At 40.8% G+C, this 18,515-nt stretch overlaps 2 protein-coding genes across 7 annotated transcripts in view; one reads left to right on the top strand and one right to left on the bottom strand.

Moving 5' to 3' along the window:
• Positions 1 to 8,676, top strand: part of Eif5b (eukaryotic translation initiation factor 5B) — a 55,736-nt gene extending 47,060 nt beyond the window's left edge. The window contains exons 15-24 of the mRNA XM_034521441.1: positions 1,682 to 1,813; positions 2,335 to 2,517; positions 2,624 to 2,785; positions 3,651 to 3,782; positions 5,351 to 5,482; positions 5,570 to 5,646; positions 5,735 to 5,899; positions 6,915 to 7,053; positions 7,785 to 7,946; positions 8,261 to 8,676. Coding sequence (XP_034377332.1) covers positions 1,682 to 1,813; positions 2,335 to 2,517; positions 2,624 to 2,785; positions 3,651 to 3,782; positions 5,351 to 5,482; positions 5,570 to 5,646; positions 5,735 to 5,899; positions 6,915 to 7,053; positions 7,785 to 7,946; positions 8,261 to 8,368 — 1,392 coding nt within the window. The 3' untranslated portion in view covers positions 8,369 to 8,676. The remainder of the gene's footprint in view (positions 1 to 1,681; positions 1,814 to 2,334; positions 2,518 to 2,623; positions 2,786 to 3,650; positions 3,783 to 5,350; positions 5,483 to 5,569; positions 5,647 to 5,734; positions 5,900 to 6,914; positions 7,054 to 7,784; positions 7,947 to 8,260) is intronic.
• Positions 8,677 to 9,532: 856 nt separating this feature from the next.
• Rev1 (REV1 DNA directed polymerase) overlaps positions 9,533 to 18,515 on the bottom strand; it is a 75,613-nt gene continuing 66,630 nt past the window's right edge. For 3 of the 6 annotated variants that reach the window (XM_076915020.1, XM_034521433.1, XM_076915019.1), the window contains 11 exons: positions 17,156 to 17,376; positions 16,018 to 16,190; positions 14,397 to 14,499; positions 13,426 to 13,573; positions 12,981 to 13,183; positions 12,155 to 12,391; positions 11,548 to 11,668; positions 10,882 to 11,099; positions 10,640 to 10,796; positions 10,333 to 10,435; positions 9,533 to 9,945 (listed from right to left, as the gene is read on the bottom strand). In XM_076915020.1, coding sequence (XP_076771135.1) covers positions 9,834 to 9,945; positions 10,333 to 10,435; positions 10,640 to 10,796; positions 10,882 to 11,099; positions 11,548 to 11,668; positions 12,155 to 12,391; positions 12,981 to 13,183; positions 13,426 to 13,573; positions 14,397 to 14,499; positions 16,018 to 16,190; positions 17,156 to 17,376 — 1,796 coding nt within the window. In that variant the 3' untranslated portion in view covers positions 9,533 to 9,833. The remainder of the gene's footprint in view (positions 9,946 to 10,332; positions 10,436 to 10,639; positions 10,797 to 10,881; positions 11,100 to 11,547; positions 11,669 to 12,154; positions 12,392 to 12,980; positions 13,184 to 13,425; positions 13,574 to 14,396; positions 14,500 to 16,017; positions 16,191 to 17,155; positions 17,377 to 18,515) is intronic. The other 3 variants (XM_034521434.2, XM_076915021.1, XM_034521439.2) reach the window with 1 other exon arrangement.

The following is an 18,515-nucleotide window of genomic DNA, read 5'->3' as shown; positions in this document are numbered from 1 at the left end:
CTTTAAATGCTCAGTTTAAAGCAGTTTTTAAGATGGCAAATGAAGAGCTGGAGGGATGGCTCAGCAGGTGCGCTTTTGCACAGGACCCAAGTTCAGTTCCCAGCACCTGCGCTGGGCGCATAACTCCTGTAATTCCAACTCCAGTGGATCTCTGCAGTCCTCGGGCCCTTGTGTTCATGTGTGCACACCCTCAGACAGAACAGCAAGAATAAATACTAAGACTGAAACAGCAGAATCCATCTTGGACTGTCATACCCACATTTACACTGGATCATTCCCCTATCTTCTTCAGAATTTAGTTTCCTGTCAGTATCACTTTGGTTCAGATCACCCTTTAAAGTGTCTTTCAAGCTTTAAAGAGTATAACCTAAGATAACAAATTCCTGTTACCTTTCTTTTTTAAAGAAAAAAAAATGCGTTACTTTAAAACCCTTCATTCTTGAAGATATTTTCACTTGGTATGGAATTCTACTTTTTTTTCTTAAACATTTTCCTGTTTTTTTCTTTTGTTCATTTCTGCTTCCATCTTTTGCTTGTTCCTCTGCATATGTTTTTATATTACTTACTTTTAAGACATGCTCCTTTTTAGAATCTTATCAGTGTGATTATATAATTTACTTTTATAATATTTGAGTTCTACTGAATTTATATTAGATTTATAGTCTTTAATCTTTATTGGTGATTGTTCAGATATTCTCTACTAAATGTCACATGATGAGCCAACTAAAGTGGAGTACCCACATCGTTTTCCTATATGCTGTTTACTGCTTCTTAATGCTCAGTCTTCAAGATGACTTTTATTTTTCCATTTTTAAGCTCATCTCATGGTTTTCCTTCAGTTCTACTAACAGGCCTTTTTCTTTTTGCCTTTTTTTAAGGTTAGAACTCTGAGTGTATTTTCAGAAATTATTTTAAAGACCTAAGCAGTAATTTGGTCCTGACAGTCATCTTGGGTCTGTTCTCTTTATTGGGTTTTCACTTAGTGACAGACAAATCTTCTTTTTTACCTTATCACTGTGGGCTCACTGTCAGGTGACACTGTCATTGTTTTGGTGATTAATTCCCTCTCTTATTCTCATACTGACAGAAGAGATATGGATAAATAGGAATTGGTATCTTTTAAATTGATGCATAATTAGATAGATTTACAGGGTTCAGTATATTGATTTCTGTTTACCAGGATCGTGTCCTTCCCCTGAAACATACCACAGGTTGGCAACTGAGGAAATACAGTCTCATCATTAACTATTTGATCTTATTATTCCTAGATTGAGCAAGGAAACAGTTACTACTTAATGCTGATTGTGGCACTTGCTGTAATTCATCCTTCCCTGTCTGCTGATTTACTCACTTACTTTGGAATTTTGGAAACAGTCCATGTCAGTGTTCACAGGATAATTCTAGGACCTTCTGTTTTGCAGAGAGCAGGTTTACATGAACTCAGTAGAGGCTAAAATAGCATGCTAGCTCAGCAGTTTGTCATTGAGAGCTTCATTTGTACAGCCTCTAAAGGGGCCTTTTGTATAATACAATGTCTGAATACTTTACAGTGTGTGTGTGTGTGCATGTGTGTGTGTGCGCATGCACGCGCACGCTTGTGAAACAGAAAAAATTAGGAAATTTCTGGAGCTTATACCCTTTAGTGTAAATATTTTAAATATTTCTGATGAATGTTTTCCAGATTGACAGGTTATATGATTGGAAGAAGAGTCCTGATTCTGATGTGGCTGTTACTTTAAAAAAGCAGAAGAAGAATACAAAGGATGAATTTGAGGAGCGTGCAAAGGCCATTATTGTAGAATTTGCACAGCAGGTAGGGAGAATTTCTTTTTGAAGGACCTAGCAGAATGTTTCTTTTGTTATCTTTGTAGTCAAGTCACCATTGTCATTAATATGGATCTGTCTCCCCCTCACGTGGGAACTTTTTTCATTCTTCTGTTGTTTGCTATTTTGGTTTTGTTGTTTCCAGGCTGGTGTTAAACTCCAGGGCTCCTGATTTTCCTTCCTCAGCCTTCTGTCTGACTGGGTAGTGGGTGCACAATTCTGTTCTTGTTCTAAAAAATTAACAGCAGACACTGGTATTTGACAGTTCTCTCTGCAGCCTGAGCATTCTCATAAACTGAACTGACTTATATACAGTTGTTCTGGATTGTGTTCATTCAGGGGCCTTTGTTTGTTTTAGTGCTGAGCATGAAAGGTAAGGACTTGGGTGTTCAGATAAGCACTTAACTACTGACCAGCAGTAGTTCAGTTCTCTGGGTGTATTTGTGGAGTTTAGAAATGGCTAGGCATCTGCCTTTTGTTAATACTGCTCTGTTCTGCTCCTCCTTCTAGGGTTTGAATGCTGCTTTGTTTTATGAGAATAAAGATCCCCGCACTTTCGTGTCCTTGGTACCTACCTCTGCACATACTGGTGATGGCATGGGAAGTCTCATCTACCTTCTTGTGGAGTTAACTCAAACTATGTTGAGCAAGAGGCTTGCACACTGTGAAGAACTGAGAGCACAAGTCATGGAGGTAATCATCAGGCTTTCTTCCCACTCTGTACCCTTGTAGTAATGGACATACGCTTCTTTATAGTTAGTGATATGCCATCCTGTATGTCATGCTTGTTTGAAAACAGGTCAAAGCTCTCCCTGGAATGGGCACCACAATAGATGTCATACTGATCAATGGACGATTGAAGGAAGGGGATACAATCATTGTCCCTGGAGTAGAAGGGCCCATTGTCACCCAGATTCGAGGCCTCCTTTTACCTCCTCCTATGAAGGAATTACGTGTGAAGGTAAGTCAAGATGGTGGGAGTGGACATGGGGGCTTCACAATGCTTACATCTACAGATGCCATTCTGTCTTTCTGAGGGCTGCTTGGCTTAACACCCAGCACACATTTGTCCCTGTCCTTGTGTTACTGCAGAAGTGGACATCAGGTTATTAGGACTTCCTAAGGCTAGACAGCCTTGGTGTTGCATCAGTAGTGATGAGTAACAGAATCTTCCTGTGGGCCTGTAGATGTGGAGTTGTTCTTGGTGCTGCCCTGCACCTGGCCCTTTTGAACTGAAATACTTCAGATTTATAGTCCACTGTGTGTCCTCGTTGTCTTGTCCATTCTTATGGGCATGTAAAGTGTACACTGCCACTGTGCGGTGGACTTTCTGTACCTTCTGCTAACTTGGGCCTGTTTTCCCAGTATGTGCAGGACACACACTGTTGCTTCAACAGGAGTTAGACTCCTCAGTCTATGTTGCAGTTTTCAGTCTGATATCTTAGCCTGTTGTGTGCCACCATCCCTTTCTGGGCCTTCCATCCTGGTAGTCGTGGCTGGCTGCAGTTGATTATTTACCTCTCAGTGTAGCATAGTTGACTGCCATTGGCTCACTCACCTCTGTCAGCATAGCTTTGTGTTTATTACCTATTCATCCCCTCCCCTTTCATTTTACCTTTTTTCCACAAATTTTGTAGTTCTTAGTAGTTGTCTTTTTATGTGTTGCAGTGTCTTCTATTCTGACTTATCTTTTCAGTTATTTTGAGAAACAGAATATGTTGAAGGTATTGTTTCTTGTGTAGAGTTTGAGAACTCTCTTAGTCACAAAATACATCAGTGCTACTACCACTGTTGATAAATTCAATGGAAAATATTTTTTTCTCTAGAACCAATATGAAAAGCATAAAGAAGTGGAGGCAGCCCAGGGAGTGAAGATTCTTGGGAAAGACCTTGAGAAAACGCTGGCTGGTTTACCTCTCCTAGTGGCCTACAAGGATGACGAAATCCCAGTTCTCAAAGTAAGTTCATTAATTTCTTTTTCTTCCACTGCTGTTTGGATGAACCAGTTTCCCTCCCTGTGGCCCAGACTAACCTTCAATTCATCATCTTCCGCTTTAGCCATATTTCTTTCTTTTTTTCTACACACACACACACACACACACACACAAACACACACACCCCTAAATAGAATCCCCTGAAAACATTTAGTTGCTTGTGTATATGATCCACTTTGTCCAGGAAGAGTCTGATTCCCCTTCTCAGCAGTTGATTGTCTATGGGTTGGATCCTTGAAATTTCCCCTGTCCTCATAATCAAGTCTATTAGGATTGTTCAGGTCCTGTTTAGGCAGCCATACTGTTGAGGTATCATGGCTATAACTTCCTGTCATTTATAGGAGGCAGAGTCTTATAGCAGACTTCCTTGTCCTGGCTCTTAGAATCTTTCCATCCCATTTTATGATGTTCGCAGAGTTCAGGTACAGGCAGTGGTTACACTACAGATGTATCCATTGAGGCTGGGCTCCCCGCGATTCATTGATCTCTGAATTATGAACATACCATGCTTTTCTAAAGGCCTGTTGGCTATAAAGAGAACATTTGATGTGAGGTGTTACCTGTGAACATAGGATATGCTTTAGAATGCAGTTAGGAATTATACTGGTCTAGTATGAGATTCTCTCAGTAGTTTGGCTGGGTTTCTAGTACCGGGCATGAGCTCCCTACTGTTGAGTGGGCCTTAAGTCCACTTAGACAGCTTTTGTTTACCACTACCATATGGATGTCAGTCACTACTATAAACTTTTAGGGACATCTTATGCTGGTCATTGTGGTTCATAGATGTCACTGCTGGACGAGACTGTTGGTGTTTCCAACCCTTGGCAGCTTGCATAGCAAGCACCCACACACAGGCATACACTTTTCTTTTGGTATGTTTCAGTTTTGCATTTTAAGTCTTGTTGTGTAACTCAGCCTGGCCTTAGACTTGTAGTGTTATCCAACTTGCAATTTTCTTGCATTAACCTTGTATGTGCTAGGGGTATGCCACTGGGTGTTTTTATTTCAGATCTCAGTTTGGTACCAAAAAAGCATGTTTGTCTGATGGGACGATCAGTTGGCCCATATACAATGAAAAGCAGGCGTTCGTCATAGCTTATTTGCTTGCTAAAGAGAAAATAGAACTGTTGCTTGCTGCCAGGCATACAGGTCTGTAAGCCACCTTCAGTATTGGGCAGAATCAGGTCATGGCATTAGAAAATATACTACCTCAGCCATGAGGTAGAACAGGCCAGGCCTGAGTGTGGAGCGGATTTGTCTTCCGTGAGGTGATGAGTTAGGTAATTTCACATTTGAGGCTTGGGGCTGCCACACATCTGTTTGGTCCTGACGGAGGATGACATTCTTCTCAGTCATCTGCTCTCTTTACTAAGTGTTGCAGAGATTTAGCTTATTTTCTCCTCACTGAAGGCAGAGAGATGAAATGGGTTAGGATAGGGTAGGCCATTCTCTAATTCCATGCTTTCATGCAAGGTGAAAGTTATTAGGGTAAAGATAAAGGTGTACTTTGTCACATTTGATGTCTTTTCAAGGATGAATTGATCCATGAGTTAAAGCAGACACTAAATGCTATCAAATTAGAAGAAAAAGGAGTTTATGTCCAGGCGTCTACACTGGGCTCTTTGGAAGCTCTTCTTGAATTTCTGAAAACATCAGAGGTGCCAGTAAGTAGCTACCCAGCTTTCTAAGTATATGGTGATCACAATGGGCTGTTACAGTGCATGCGGGTAAACCCTGGAACTCTTTTACAGTATGCGGGAATTAACATTGGCCCAGTCCATAAAAAGGATGTTATGAAGGCTTCAGTGATGTTGGAACACGATCCCCAGTAAGTGTTCTTTGCTTGTGATTGTCTTCAGGGTGTTCAGTGTGACTCACTACTTCAGGTTAAGTGACCTTTGATATTCCCATTTCAGGTATGCGGTAATATTGGCCTTTGATGTAAGAATCGAACGGGATGCACAAGAGATGGCTGATAGTTTGGGAGTTAGAATCTTTAGTGCAGAAATTATTTATCATTTATTTGATGCCTTTACAAAATACAGACAAGACTACAAGAAACAAAAACAAGAAGAATTTAAGTAAGTTAGTGTTTTTATTTATTTTGATAAGAATGCAGACAACAAAAGTATGTAACTCCCAATTGCTGTGTTCTGAATTGGTTTGCTATCACCCAGTAGCTGTTGTCTGGGACAAACATTCCTGTGTGTTTATGTATGTGTATCCGTGCAATAAGAGGGGGGTGGTGGGAGATACTCTCTCGAGCCTTTTAGTTTCAAATTTTCAATTTGGCGGGTTTAGGTCACCGTTGTGTAAACTAGAAAACATGCCAGAGGATTCCATAGATCTTACAAGGTGGTTGTGTCCTGAGGAGTCTGCAGTGCTTGAACTAGGCTTCCTGGGCCTTTCAGGTCTCCATCCTTGAGAGAGGCACCAGTAAGTGCGAGTAAAGCAGTTGGGCTGTGTTTAGGAAAGCCATCTTCTCTGGGCCTGGTATTGGGAATAATAGTCTGAAGCAGACTGAGTAGTCAGTGTGTGGTGTGTATACACAGTATAGTACTTATGGCAACCAAGCCACACTAGCAGAGTACACTTGAGAGAACATGGCAGTTTTATAATAAAGTTGGGGAAGTACAGGAGTAACATCCTAGGCTGCAGGAAAGGTTGAGCTTTTATGGGTTTATTCCCTCCGCCCGTCCTTGCCAAGTCATGGCATGATTACATTGGGGATTACTTAGCTGTCTTGAGGTGTGCTTCCAGCATGTGAATGACAAGGATAGGAACCTCATGGTAGCTTTTTTGGAAAACACTGGGAATATGAAGAAGAGGAATATATAGAGATGAATGACTACATGTCAGCAAGTTCTACCCATGTTCTAAACTCTAGGATATGGTTAGCAAAATATGTTACCTTTAGGGGCATTTAGTTTGAGGATAACAATGTTCCCTGATGTAGCTTTGAACTGGGTTAGAGCTTTGTGGCATTCATCCAACAAACTTGCCACCCATCTAAATTTGCTTTCTGTCCATCAAGTTTGTGAGCTTGAGGGTTTTATTTATTTATTTATTTTTTATTGCTTTCCTTTTTACTTTCAGGCACATAGCAGTATTTCCCTGCAAGATGAAAATCCTCCCTCAGTACATTTTCAATTCTCGAGATCCAATAGTAATAGGGGTCACTGTGGAGGCTGGTCAAGTGAAACAAGGAACACCTATGTGCGTTCCAAGCAAAAATGTAAGTTCCAGGTCAATATCAATGTTCTTATCTCTAGGAAGCAATGTTCAACCTTGTGTAACTGTGGTATTACTTCAGTAATGTCACTCCTGGGCAGATTTATGTTGTAATCTCAGGGGAGATGTGAAATGTCCAACTCAAATGTGTTAGGGACGTTTTTCATTTGGATTTGCCTGTTCCCTCCTCTACGGACAGACTTACTGAAAGGGAACCTTCAAGAAGGCTCCAACATTATGCAGGTCACCAAAACATTCTCAGTGACACTGACCCCTTTGGATTTACTTTGGAAATGGCAACAAACTTGTGTTCTACTTCTACACCTTGGTTTTCACAGAGCCAATGGCTACTGGTCATGTGCTACCTACTACTAAGACATGGCACAAAGAACTTCCAATTAATATTTTTCTGGTGTCAATTTGAACTGTTGACTCTGTGAATCAGATGCCTCCCATCCCTCCATTTTTCTGACTTCTTTGTGACTACCTGCATGTTATGTGTGTCCTATTCCAACCTGAGAGTTTACAGCAGGGCCACAAAATGACACTGGGTCAACAGGTGTGCCAGTCTTCAGAGAATTGTTTTTAGCTGCTGTCTCAGAGGTGCGGGGTAGATGGGGAGGTGTGGAGAAAGAAATTACTATTGTGGACACTACAGGGTTGCAAGTCCAAGTTCAGCTGTCATGGTAGGCCTATACAGAAAACATGAGTCTGACATTGATCTTTCTCTTATAGTTTGTTGACATTGGGATAGTAACAAGCATTGAAATAAACCACAAGCAGGTGGATGTTGCAAAAAAAGGACAAGAAGTCTGTGTCAAAATAGAACCTATTCCTGGGGAATCTCCCAAAATGTTTGGGAGACATTTTGAGGCTACGGACATTCTTGTCAGCAAGGTAAGTATTTTATTACCCAAAGTGCCATATTTTCAGATTGAAAATTTCAGAAATCTTAGTTTAGTCCCCTTTATCCATCTGATTGCCTATTGCAGTAGCTCAGAGAACTGAAATATGGCTTTGGGTGGCTCTTCTGATAAGAGAGCGGCAGTGCCTCTGACAATCCCAGGGACCCCAGAGTCAAAGCTCACAGATGTGGGTTCTCCCTGAAGCAGGCTGTAAAGCACTGCCTTTCTCTTGCTTAAATAACATTTGGGACGTTCATTGACACTGTGTACCTTTGGCTCACTCTGTTTGTGCCTGGGCTATTGCAGATCAGCCGGCAGTCCATCGATGCGCTCAAAGACTGGTTCAGAGACGAAATGCAGAAGAGTGACTGGCAGCTTATTGTGGAGCTGAAGAAAGTATTTGAAATCATCTAATTTTCCCATGTGGGACAGAATTTGGAGTAAATGTAATATTATGTTGTGATATTACCAACGGAACAGACATTTGGACGCTGATGGACTTAGGTGTATAAAATGTTTTCCATGAGAAACCAAGCAACTTACACTGGTTTGACAGTGGTCAGTTCCCCGCCCCACAGTCCAGCGTGCCTGCACTCACCCACCCTTCCTTTAAGACTTGGCTGCTGTTTTAAAGTTTGCCCTTCCTCAAATTTGGATTTTTATTACAAATCTAAATCTTTCAATTTTATACTGATTAAATCAGTCCTGCAGTATTTGATTAACCAAGCTTCTACAGATTTTGTGATTCTTGGGACATTTTTGATGTAAGACATAAGTTTATGGGTATTCTTTCCACACTTCCCCTTTTCCCACCCCCAGCATTCTTCTGCCACCTGCCCTTAGGGACTTTTCTAACTAGAAAATATAGGGACTTGGCTAATTTCTTTCTGCTTTGTGTGCAACCATGGTGTAAAGATAGCTGGCTGCAATTACTGCTTGTACTAGTCACAAGAGCTCATTGTAAAACTGCCAATAAAGAGGAGGCACTCACTGCAAGGCCTCCATGCTAGCCAGGAGTGTAGCTCAGCCTCAGCACCTGCTAACACTGCCCGAGGAGGGGCATTTTTCATACATTCCATGGTTTTCTGTTCAATAAAAGGAGGCAGTAATTATCAGAGGTCACTGCTTCTGCACAATTAGACCTCAGTGATTTGTTCACACACCTCACGACTACACTGCGTAGTTATCCCTGTGGATCTACCAACATCCTTTGAAGAAACCTACTGTTGGAAAACTTGATGTTCAGAGTTTTGATGTTAAGAGTGTTCAAAGTATCCACTATAAATGAATATAAAGTGTTAAGACACAGCGTACACTAGAGAAGAGATATTATATATGGTTGAAAACTTAGTTTACTTAAGTTGTTAGGTAATAAATCCTTGGCCAGGATTTTATTATTTTTCCTTGTTCACAAAACTAGTGAAATGCTGACCTTGGACTGGTGAGCAGTTTCATAGCTTTTGCACATAGTAGGTAGCAGGCTGGCTTGGAGGTCCAGCCGTTTAGTAGAATAAACTGTTGCTAGTTACCCCTATAGCTGAGTTTTTTAAGGATTCACAAGAAAAAAAAAAAAACCTGTACAAAATATACATACAGTTCTTTATTAAACAACTGTAAACACTTCACTGTAAAAATCCATAAAACTTTATAAACAAACGTTTTGTAAATAGAATCTATGCTACAAGTAAAAGAATTAACACAATTATTTACATGCAATACTGACAAATTTGGCACTTTTTTGAAAAGAAATGTACAAAACACTTGCTTAAAAAGAAATGTAGAATCATGAAAACTCAGAGCATCACTATCATGCACTTTGCAAATACCTCAGCAAGCACTGCTGGCACAGCTCGCAGAGAGCGCCAGGCTCTCTGGACAGTCAGGTAACTTTCAGTGTGCTTCCATAAGTCTGCTGTAAAACCACCTGAACATTGTCAAGAATAAAGTCAAACGCCATGTTCCATACTGACTCCACCGACTGCTGCATCAACCTGAGGCGAGGAAGAGGCACCATTGTGAAGAGAAAGCTCCAGCACACATGGTTTGTTTTTTTTTGGTTTTTTTTTTAAGTTTTGAACTGTGTCTCACTCCTATAATCTCAGCCATTGAGTTTAGCCCAGACAGTAAAACCAAGTCTTTAAGATAATAAACCTTGTTTTGAATTTAAAAAAAAAAAAAAGGGCACTCAGAGGCATTTCACTTGTGTATTGGATACAACCATGGGAGTGGTTACTTCTTACTACCCTGTCAACGTTATATGGTATTTAAAACCAGGAACCTTAAAAAACATAGGCCCTCCCCTCAACTGACTGTTGGAACATGCCTCTTTTTTTTTTTTTTTGTCTTTTGGTAAAAATATTTAATATTTAATAAATTACCTTTTCATGTATTTTATAACAAGATCCAATTTTTCCAAGTCTTTTTCCTCTATAAGGTCAGTGCAATATTTCACAACTTGCAGAATGTCTTCTTCCATTGGATCTAGGAAGGAGGAAAACCTCAAGTGAGGACCCCAGTGATTTCTGGAGAAAGTCAGAAATCTGCAGTTATCCCCCTGACTGACACCTGTCATAGCCTGTCTTAGAACTTAGAGACAGCTGGTGAGAAAACAGTGTTAAAGAAGTGGGCTGTGTCTGTCTGTCATGCTCGGTTCATGTTCTTAAATCATAGAACAACCACACAGACCTGAGATGGTAGTGATCCATTCTTTGAGCAAGGTCTTCACATCACTGAATTCCACAGCTCCAGCGAGGTTGGGTGCTGCTGGTCTAAAACAGCTGCTCTGGCCGGGCTGCAAACTAGATAGGTCCTGTGCACAAGCGTTGGAAGCTGAGACTTCTTCCTGTTAAGAAAGTGAATGAAAATGCTATATTCAGACAGTGTCAAGTATATTAAAATTTGGTAAGTCAGTATTTTATTCCAGTTACCAGGGGTCTCTCGGAAGCCATTCCTTCATGCTGTAGAAAGCCGTCCATTAACTTCTGGGGGCTCCTATGGGCCCCTGGCAGAGTTTTAGCAGGACTGCTAAGCAGCTTGTTTTTCAGAGGACTCTGAATTTTCCTGGGAGAACCAATGGGGTTCTTCTTCTTATTTCTCTTGTCTTTCATTGCTGGTGGCTTTAGCTGAAGTAAAGGATTCTTTGGCACTAAAGAAGAGGCATGAGATTCTCAAATGAAATCCAGGCAATCCCATGGATGCTATCCTTCCAATACCCGCTCACTACCAAGATCAGGAAGGGAGGCCAGGGACGCGCAGTGGCTTAAGGCATAAAGTCCTCAGCAGTGCCACTTCATATTCTGAGCTTGCTCATTGTACTTACGTGTGATGGAATGATCTTTAGGATTAAAAGACAATTAACAATTATGCAGGCTTAATAAATCTGTGTTCAGAGACTCATGTCCAGAAGTTTTCAGATTTCATGTTTTGAACCCACATTCTTTCAAATAGCAGTCTCAAAGGACAAGTAGCTTGAGTTGTATCCAAAATACAACACTAGTTACTGGTCTGTCTTGATCACTTCAGATACTCTCTAGGATGAAGAGTTAGAACACAATAATGTCATCACCCTAGTCCCTTTTGTTGTCCTGTCTTACCAGATGCACTAGTTGGCTGCTGCTGAGCAGTGTCCTCTCCCTGCCTTTGTCTTTGATCATATGCTGCTTTCAGCTCCTTTTGAAGCTCAGCAGGAAGGGCAGCAAAGACATCAGGGTCCACCTAATAGAAGAAAAGTCACACCTAAGTTAATTCTGGAGGATAGCTAGACTGTTTTTGAAATCACTCCTAATAGGTCCTTCAACAGCAAAGCTAGGACAAAACCTTCCAAGAGTGTGGAAACGAACAATCCAGTTTCTATGCTAACTGGTCACTAAGACACTCGTTTACAAAATGGGAAGCCAAAACCACATGTACACTTCTGAGTGTCTTTCCCCCTATTAAGGAGATCTCATGATCTGTGTAGGCCAATAAAGTCAGCAAAGAATGTTCTGCTTCTTCCAGACGCTTTAGGGACTGACACACCAAGCCCTGCATGCATCTCAAGTTTCTTCCATCTATCTAGTGCTGAGTTGCCTAATTTATAAACAAAGTCAAGTGGGTAATCATACATAGTCTGCAGATGTGCAAGCCTCTCAGGAGTTAGGTACAGAGGAGAGGGCAGGTGAGGGAAGCATGACTGAGGGTAGGTCCGTGACATGAACGTACTTGTGAAAATGCTGGAAGGGCAATGACGCTGATCCTGGTGTCACTATTATTAGGCTCTTGAGTCTCTGGTATTTGTAATAAAACTGTGCCAACAGGATGTGGCAGTACCCCTGAACTGCAGCCATTTACTGGCTCTTTCTTCTTGGTGCCTCGTGGCTCTCCTTGCTGAGCAGCATAAACTTGTTCTATTTGTTCCCGGAGATCAGGTGGGAGCGCTTCTAAGACAGACTGGTCAATCTGTAAAATACCAAATGTGAAATTGATGCTCAGAAAAGATGGTTTGAGGAACAGCAAAAGTTCAGACCACCAGCCTTCAAAAAGCTAGCCCCTAACCCAGGTATCTTGATGGCCTCTGAAGTCTGAGGATGAGTGCAGTGTAGGAATCAGTAGCATACTCAAAGGAGTCCACATACTCATAGAACACCTTGCAGTAATAACTAGCCCATGGAAAGGGGACACAGAATTAACTTTTCAGATGGGATATTTTCCCCCAAATATAATCATTCTATACATAAAGCATTGAGATAAAAAAGTATTTATAGAAGCATTAGGGGATCTACCTCAAGCATGAGAACTGCCCCTTTCCCTAGTTCTGGAGGTAGCATTTTATATTTCCTTTAGCCCTACCCCCATGTAAAAGAGAAGATGGGATACACCTGACAAAAGCACAAAGCAGACTAACTAGCAAACAAGGGAACCTATAAAAGTGGAGGGGCTTAAGCGAGAACAGTAAGACACATGAAGATGACTTTGTATGCTGACCTACAAAGGAAGAATGCCATTTTTGTTCTTAGTACAAAACTGAATTAAGGACCAAAAACCATACCTGTGATGGTGATGGGACCTCTATACTGAGGTTTAGTCTTGACTGTCCACTGACAGGAGAATGCAGGCCATTCCATTTCCTGGAACACTCGCCTCTGTTAGCATCAGAACTGACACTAGCTGCCAGATGTGCAGAGAGGGGTGACAATAAACCACAAGCTCTAGAGGTGGAGGACACTTCCAGATCCACAGCAGCCAGAAGTACTACAGTTGTAGGGACAGAAATCAAATAGCCTCTTGAGCTCACCAGAAGGGGGACACAGACAAAGCCCCTCCCCACCACTTCACTCTTTTCCTTGCAAATAACTTTAGATTCATAATCTGAAATGTTATTTTACTTCTAAAACAAACGAAAAGGCACAGACCCATATGGATTTAAAATGGAACTTCTTACTCCCTGAGGACGTTGTGGAGCAGAAAGCAGCCACACACAGATGGGCACCCACCTTCCTTGTGCTCCTCTTCTGTGGATTTCTTAGCTTTCTGTAGTTGGAAGAGATCACGAACAGAATGTGGCCGACCAGGGAAGAGGCCTGACTGAGCTGATGGATGACTTGAACTAGCAGGAACCAACTGATTCACATGAATACCAACCTAGAGTCAAAATAAAGAATGTTTCTAAAACAACAGAAGTGAAAAGTAAGAATTCATCTAAACAAAATTCTCAGTTGATCTATTGGTACTACCATCGAGATCCAGCTTTGAGAATAAAGGAGTGAATGAAACAGTGCAAACCAACAGCTTACTTATTAGTTGTCCCACAAACATCTTATGGCTCAGCAATTAAGTAGCTTTATCTTGATACAGAGTGTGCATTCTACCCACGCATGGTGGGTAAGACTTTTAAAATCAAAATACCAAACAAGTAGATTTCAGTATTCCATAGGTTTTCTGGTTGGCTTTCTAGGATTCATTACATTTAAAGGAGAGAGGCTGGTACAGTGCAAGCACAGAGGGCACATGACCACCTGGGTGTGGTGATGGCCCATGACAACCAAAATGCCTGTACTATTCAAGTGTCTCACCAGCCCTAGCTGAGGCTTTATATAGGCTCTGTCTCTAAAGCTGGCAGGTTGGGTATAGCAGAGTGGTCTGTGCATTTACTTAGTATGATCAAGGTATGGTCCGTACAGTAGTAAGGTTACAGAGCTGGGGAAGTAGCTCAGTGAAAAGGGTGCTTATCCGGTGCTGGGAATACGATATGTAAGATTTGAGTAATACTATGCAGAATACGAAATCTTCACAATAACAAATCTAATCTCTCAAAACTAAGATGAGGCTTGATGGGAAGTCCTGTTTCCCTCTCCTGGGACTGCATGGAAGAAGCTAAATATGCCTGGACTACATCAGGACCAAGCAAGCTCAGATGAAGCCCAGACTTCACACTACAGAAAGGAGGAGCCACAGTAATACTCACCCCTCTCATATCTGATATATTTAGTTTCATTGTATGAAACATGTTTAAAGTAGCTTTTCCAATTATTTTTGCACTATCTGTTGCCTGGTCCAGAGTTACAGTCCTGTAAGTATTAAAATTACATTCTTAAGCAAACAAATGTACATTCGACATATATTCATTAAAAGATCATACAAACACTGCAAGGAGTTATTAATAATTGTCCTTATAGTAAGTCAGGAACACCACCCACAAGCATAGAAACCATTATAGACAACACTGACACTTTAAACACACCAGGAAGACCCAAACCAAAAATTGGACAAATTTAGGCAAGTTTTTTTTTTTTTTTTTTTTGGTTTTTCGAGACAGGGTTTCTCTGTGTAGCCCTGGCTGTCCTGGAACTCACTCTGTAGACCAGGCTGGCCTCGAACTCAGAAATCCGCCTGCCTCTGCCTCCCAAGTGCTGGGATTAAAGGCGTGCGCCACCACCACCCGGCTGGCAAGAAAATTTTTAGTAAAAAAAATCTACAATGTTGGAACATAGACTGCGTGGTAGAAAGCCAGTTCTTCCTAGAAACACACTCTAACTAGATCTAGTTCTTGCCTCCCTCCCACCTGCCCCCACAAAACTATGCTTAAGAACCAGTTTCATACAGAAATGTCCATTGTTGCATTTAATTTCCACATGAAATAAAATATGTTGTTTTATTTTGCCTGTTTCCACAGTACATAAAGTTTTCAATGACATGCTAAGTTTCTATATTAGAGATTTTATAAGAACCAACAACATGTTTGACATGAGCTAATCTTTATTAAAAACACACATTATAACCATTTACTCACAGATCGATTGTTAAAAGCCTTAACACTGGCTTGTCAGGCTGCAGTTTGTTGAATAGAAGACACACACTCTAAAAAGTGGTTTCTTGTTGGTCACAAACATTAAGTGATGTGCCCCTCAAACATCATGGTTTTAAAGAAAAGATTTCTACAGCTTTCAGATATGATTCTGATTGCTCTAATGATTTACTCAGGAAAGTCTGGAACATCGCAGTCGGTCTTTCACAAACCACACCAGTCCCCTTGTCTTGCTAATGTGTAGCCCTTTTCCTTTCTATATTCTCAAGTTAACAGCCTGGAGACCCCCAAGGAAGCCTCTGGCTGCCACCTGGCTATGACTTAGATGTGGTCTGTTCAGACAGGAACTGACTAGGTCACTGCTTTAGGAAGCAACTGATAACTGCTGTCATGGGCAATTGGTTAGAGAAGGGAGGAGCAAGCCTGGCCCTCAAGAGCCGTTTAGCGTCTTGTCTCAACTTGTGTCTGTTATCTATGTTCCTAACACTGTGATGGCACCGGCTGGCTGAGAGTATGAGGGTACTAGCCTCTTGTATCACCAGGAATTGTGAACTAAATAAATCTTTTCATTAAAAACATATTCATCCATCATCAGTATTTTGCAATAGGTATTAAACCTAAGTCAAGTGACCATGGACTGTGGCCTGCCTCTACAGGGTATTTAACACTACCAGGATTGGTAAGTTTTAACTGAAACTACTACTACTGATTTTATTTTGTATGACTTATAATAAACTGCACAGAATATAACCACCAACATTCTTTTTTTAAAGAAGTTTACCTGGCGATGTTATCACAAATTCCATGGCCTCCAAATTTTGCAGTTTCTACAGGGGCCCCTGGCTTCCGTACCATGATTTTCAGAGTCAGGCGTTTGCCCTTCATGCCAGCAGCTTCAAGTCGTCTTTGAATTTCTTCTGAAAGACTCAGAAGGAAAGCTTCTGCTTCTTTGGGCTACACAAAGACAAAGATGAGAAGCACTCTGATAATTTTCCTTAACAGTTCTTCTCAAGTGACTTAGCTCTGATTATTGTGCACATCTTATTTTCCTATCATAAGCATTTATTTAAAAGAAACTGTGCATACACCATGACCTGTGTGTTGATGTAACTGGGCAAGTTCTCAGTGGACCAAGTACTCTATAAGACATTTTCCTTTCTTACTTTTTTATTCAGTCACTGACCTGTTGCAAATCTTAGAGTTGCTGATGAAATATGAATTCCAACACTCTATTAGATTCCTACATGATAGTTCCAAAGAGCAAGCACTCATCAGATTTCAAATCCTCAGGATGTACAGAGTTATAGAACTAAATTCCAGAGAGGTACCCAAATCCAAACATGCATTCTTAAGGACAGCAAACACTAGTCCATTTGCATTACCACTACAGAAGAAGTGTTTCTCAACCTGTTGGTCATGACCCCTTTGGGAATCGCATGACCCATTCACAGGGTCACCTAAGACCATCAAAAATCCATAGACATTAATATTACTATTCTATTACTATTCTTAACAATATCAAAATTACAGTTATGAAGTAGCAATGAAAATAATTTTATGGTTGGGGTCAGCACAGCATGAGAACTGTATTAATGGGTCGCAGCATTAAGGAAGGCTGAGAACCACTGAGGCATGAACAATGAAGGAGGAGACAGATTTTTAACTATAGTTTAAAACAATTTTGACACTCAATATACTTGTCTGGCCTTTTCCTCTTCATTGGTAATGAGAATAATTGTAATTCAAATCACTTTTGACCACAAAAGCAGAGTATTTTATATCTTTCCTTAAGACCTGGATTTTTTAATTAAGAATCTACCTTAAAAGTCACCAAGGCTCTGAGAAAACCAATAGTTTCTGTTTATTTCAATCATCAAGAGCTTTAAGGTTAGAAACAGGACCATGTAAAGACATATTACCTGGGTGAACCTTATTCCATAGTTGATCTCAGCTGAAACAGATTTTCGTTCCTTCTCTGTTCTAACAGGTCTATCGTCCAAACCGCGGCAGAACCTATATAGCATCTGCCCTGTCTTGGGGCCAAATTCTTTCTGGAGTTTTGCCATGGTTAAACACTGCAAATCTCCACAAGTCTTAATTCCCAAAGATGCTAGCTTAGATTCCATTGAACGTCCAACTCCTAGGAAAAGGAATACAGTTACTGACAAACTATTAAATTATTAAATTTTAATAGTTTATATACATTTATATACATGTGCACAAAACATTAATTTAAATTTTATACAAAAAATAATTTCACGACTAATACCAAGATTAAGATCTTATCCACAAATGAGTAGTTAGCAAATTAAGAATTCATTATGCTCTGAACCTGCAGGACAAACACAAATGCTAGAGTTCAGAGTGGAACTGTGCTGAGATACTGTGTCTACAGACATCCATGATGGTGTCATCACATTTACTCTGATCCAGAACAGGAACTGATGACATAGGCCTTATCTCACAAGGATGTGACATGAGACCAAAGCTGCTAAGTAAGGCATGGTGGTATGCAAGGGAGGGCAATCTGTTTCTCTTAAAGCAAAAGCTAAATGAGCATCTTGAAGATCCGTCCTACAGCTGGGCCAAATACAGCAGCCGCCATGGCTTCCCAATACAACGCACACAAAGTTTCAGTGCTACCCAGGACACTGGTAAGCTCTCCTGCCCCACACCACACATCTAAAAATAGATAGATATTAAAAAGAAATAAACATTTGAGAAAACAGTTTACAGTAACTCAGGTAAACTCTAAGTCTTATTTAAATAACTTTACATCATAAAAGTTACAAGCAGTGAAAATTATGTGTTTGTATGCTGTTTCTATGTTATCAAAAAAGAGCAAAGTCTGCCAATATCTTTCGCTCAATGTGGTCATGTAACTTTTGCTTCCACCCTGAGCGGTCTCCTGTGACAGGAAGGATCCTAGTCCATTCTCTGCTGAGACAACTCTGAGATACAGGAAAACAGGATATAGGTGAGGACTTGATAGTCTTTAAGAGCATCTTTGCCTTGGAAGTATGCCACAAGCTTAAATCACAAGAATCTGCATCAGTGGCTCTCAGCCTTCCTAATGCTGTGACCCTTTAATACAGTTCCTCATGCTGTAGTGACCTCAACCATAAAATTATTTTCATTGCTAATTCATAACTGTAATTTTGCTAGTTAGGATTTGTGATGCAATTTTTGGAGACAGGGGTTTGTTAAAGGGGTCGTGGCCCACAGGCTAAGAACTGGAGATGTGTATCCTGGTGGGAAGGATACTGGCTCCCACTTTAC

This window comes from Arvicanthis niloticus, chromosome 17 (assembly GCF_011762505.2).
Source record: "Arvicanthis niloticus isolate mArvNil1 chromosome 17, mArvNil1.pat.X, whole genome shotgun sequence".
Classification (NCBI taxonomy): Eukaryota; Metazoa; Chordata; class Mammalia; order Rodentia; family Muridae; genus Arvicanthis; species Arvicanthis niloticus.
Note: the sequence above shows the minus strand (reverse complement) of the source record. Positions and strands in the feature narration are given on the sequence as shown.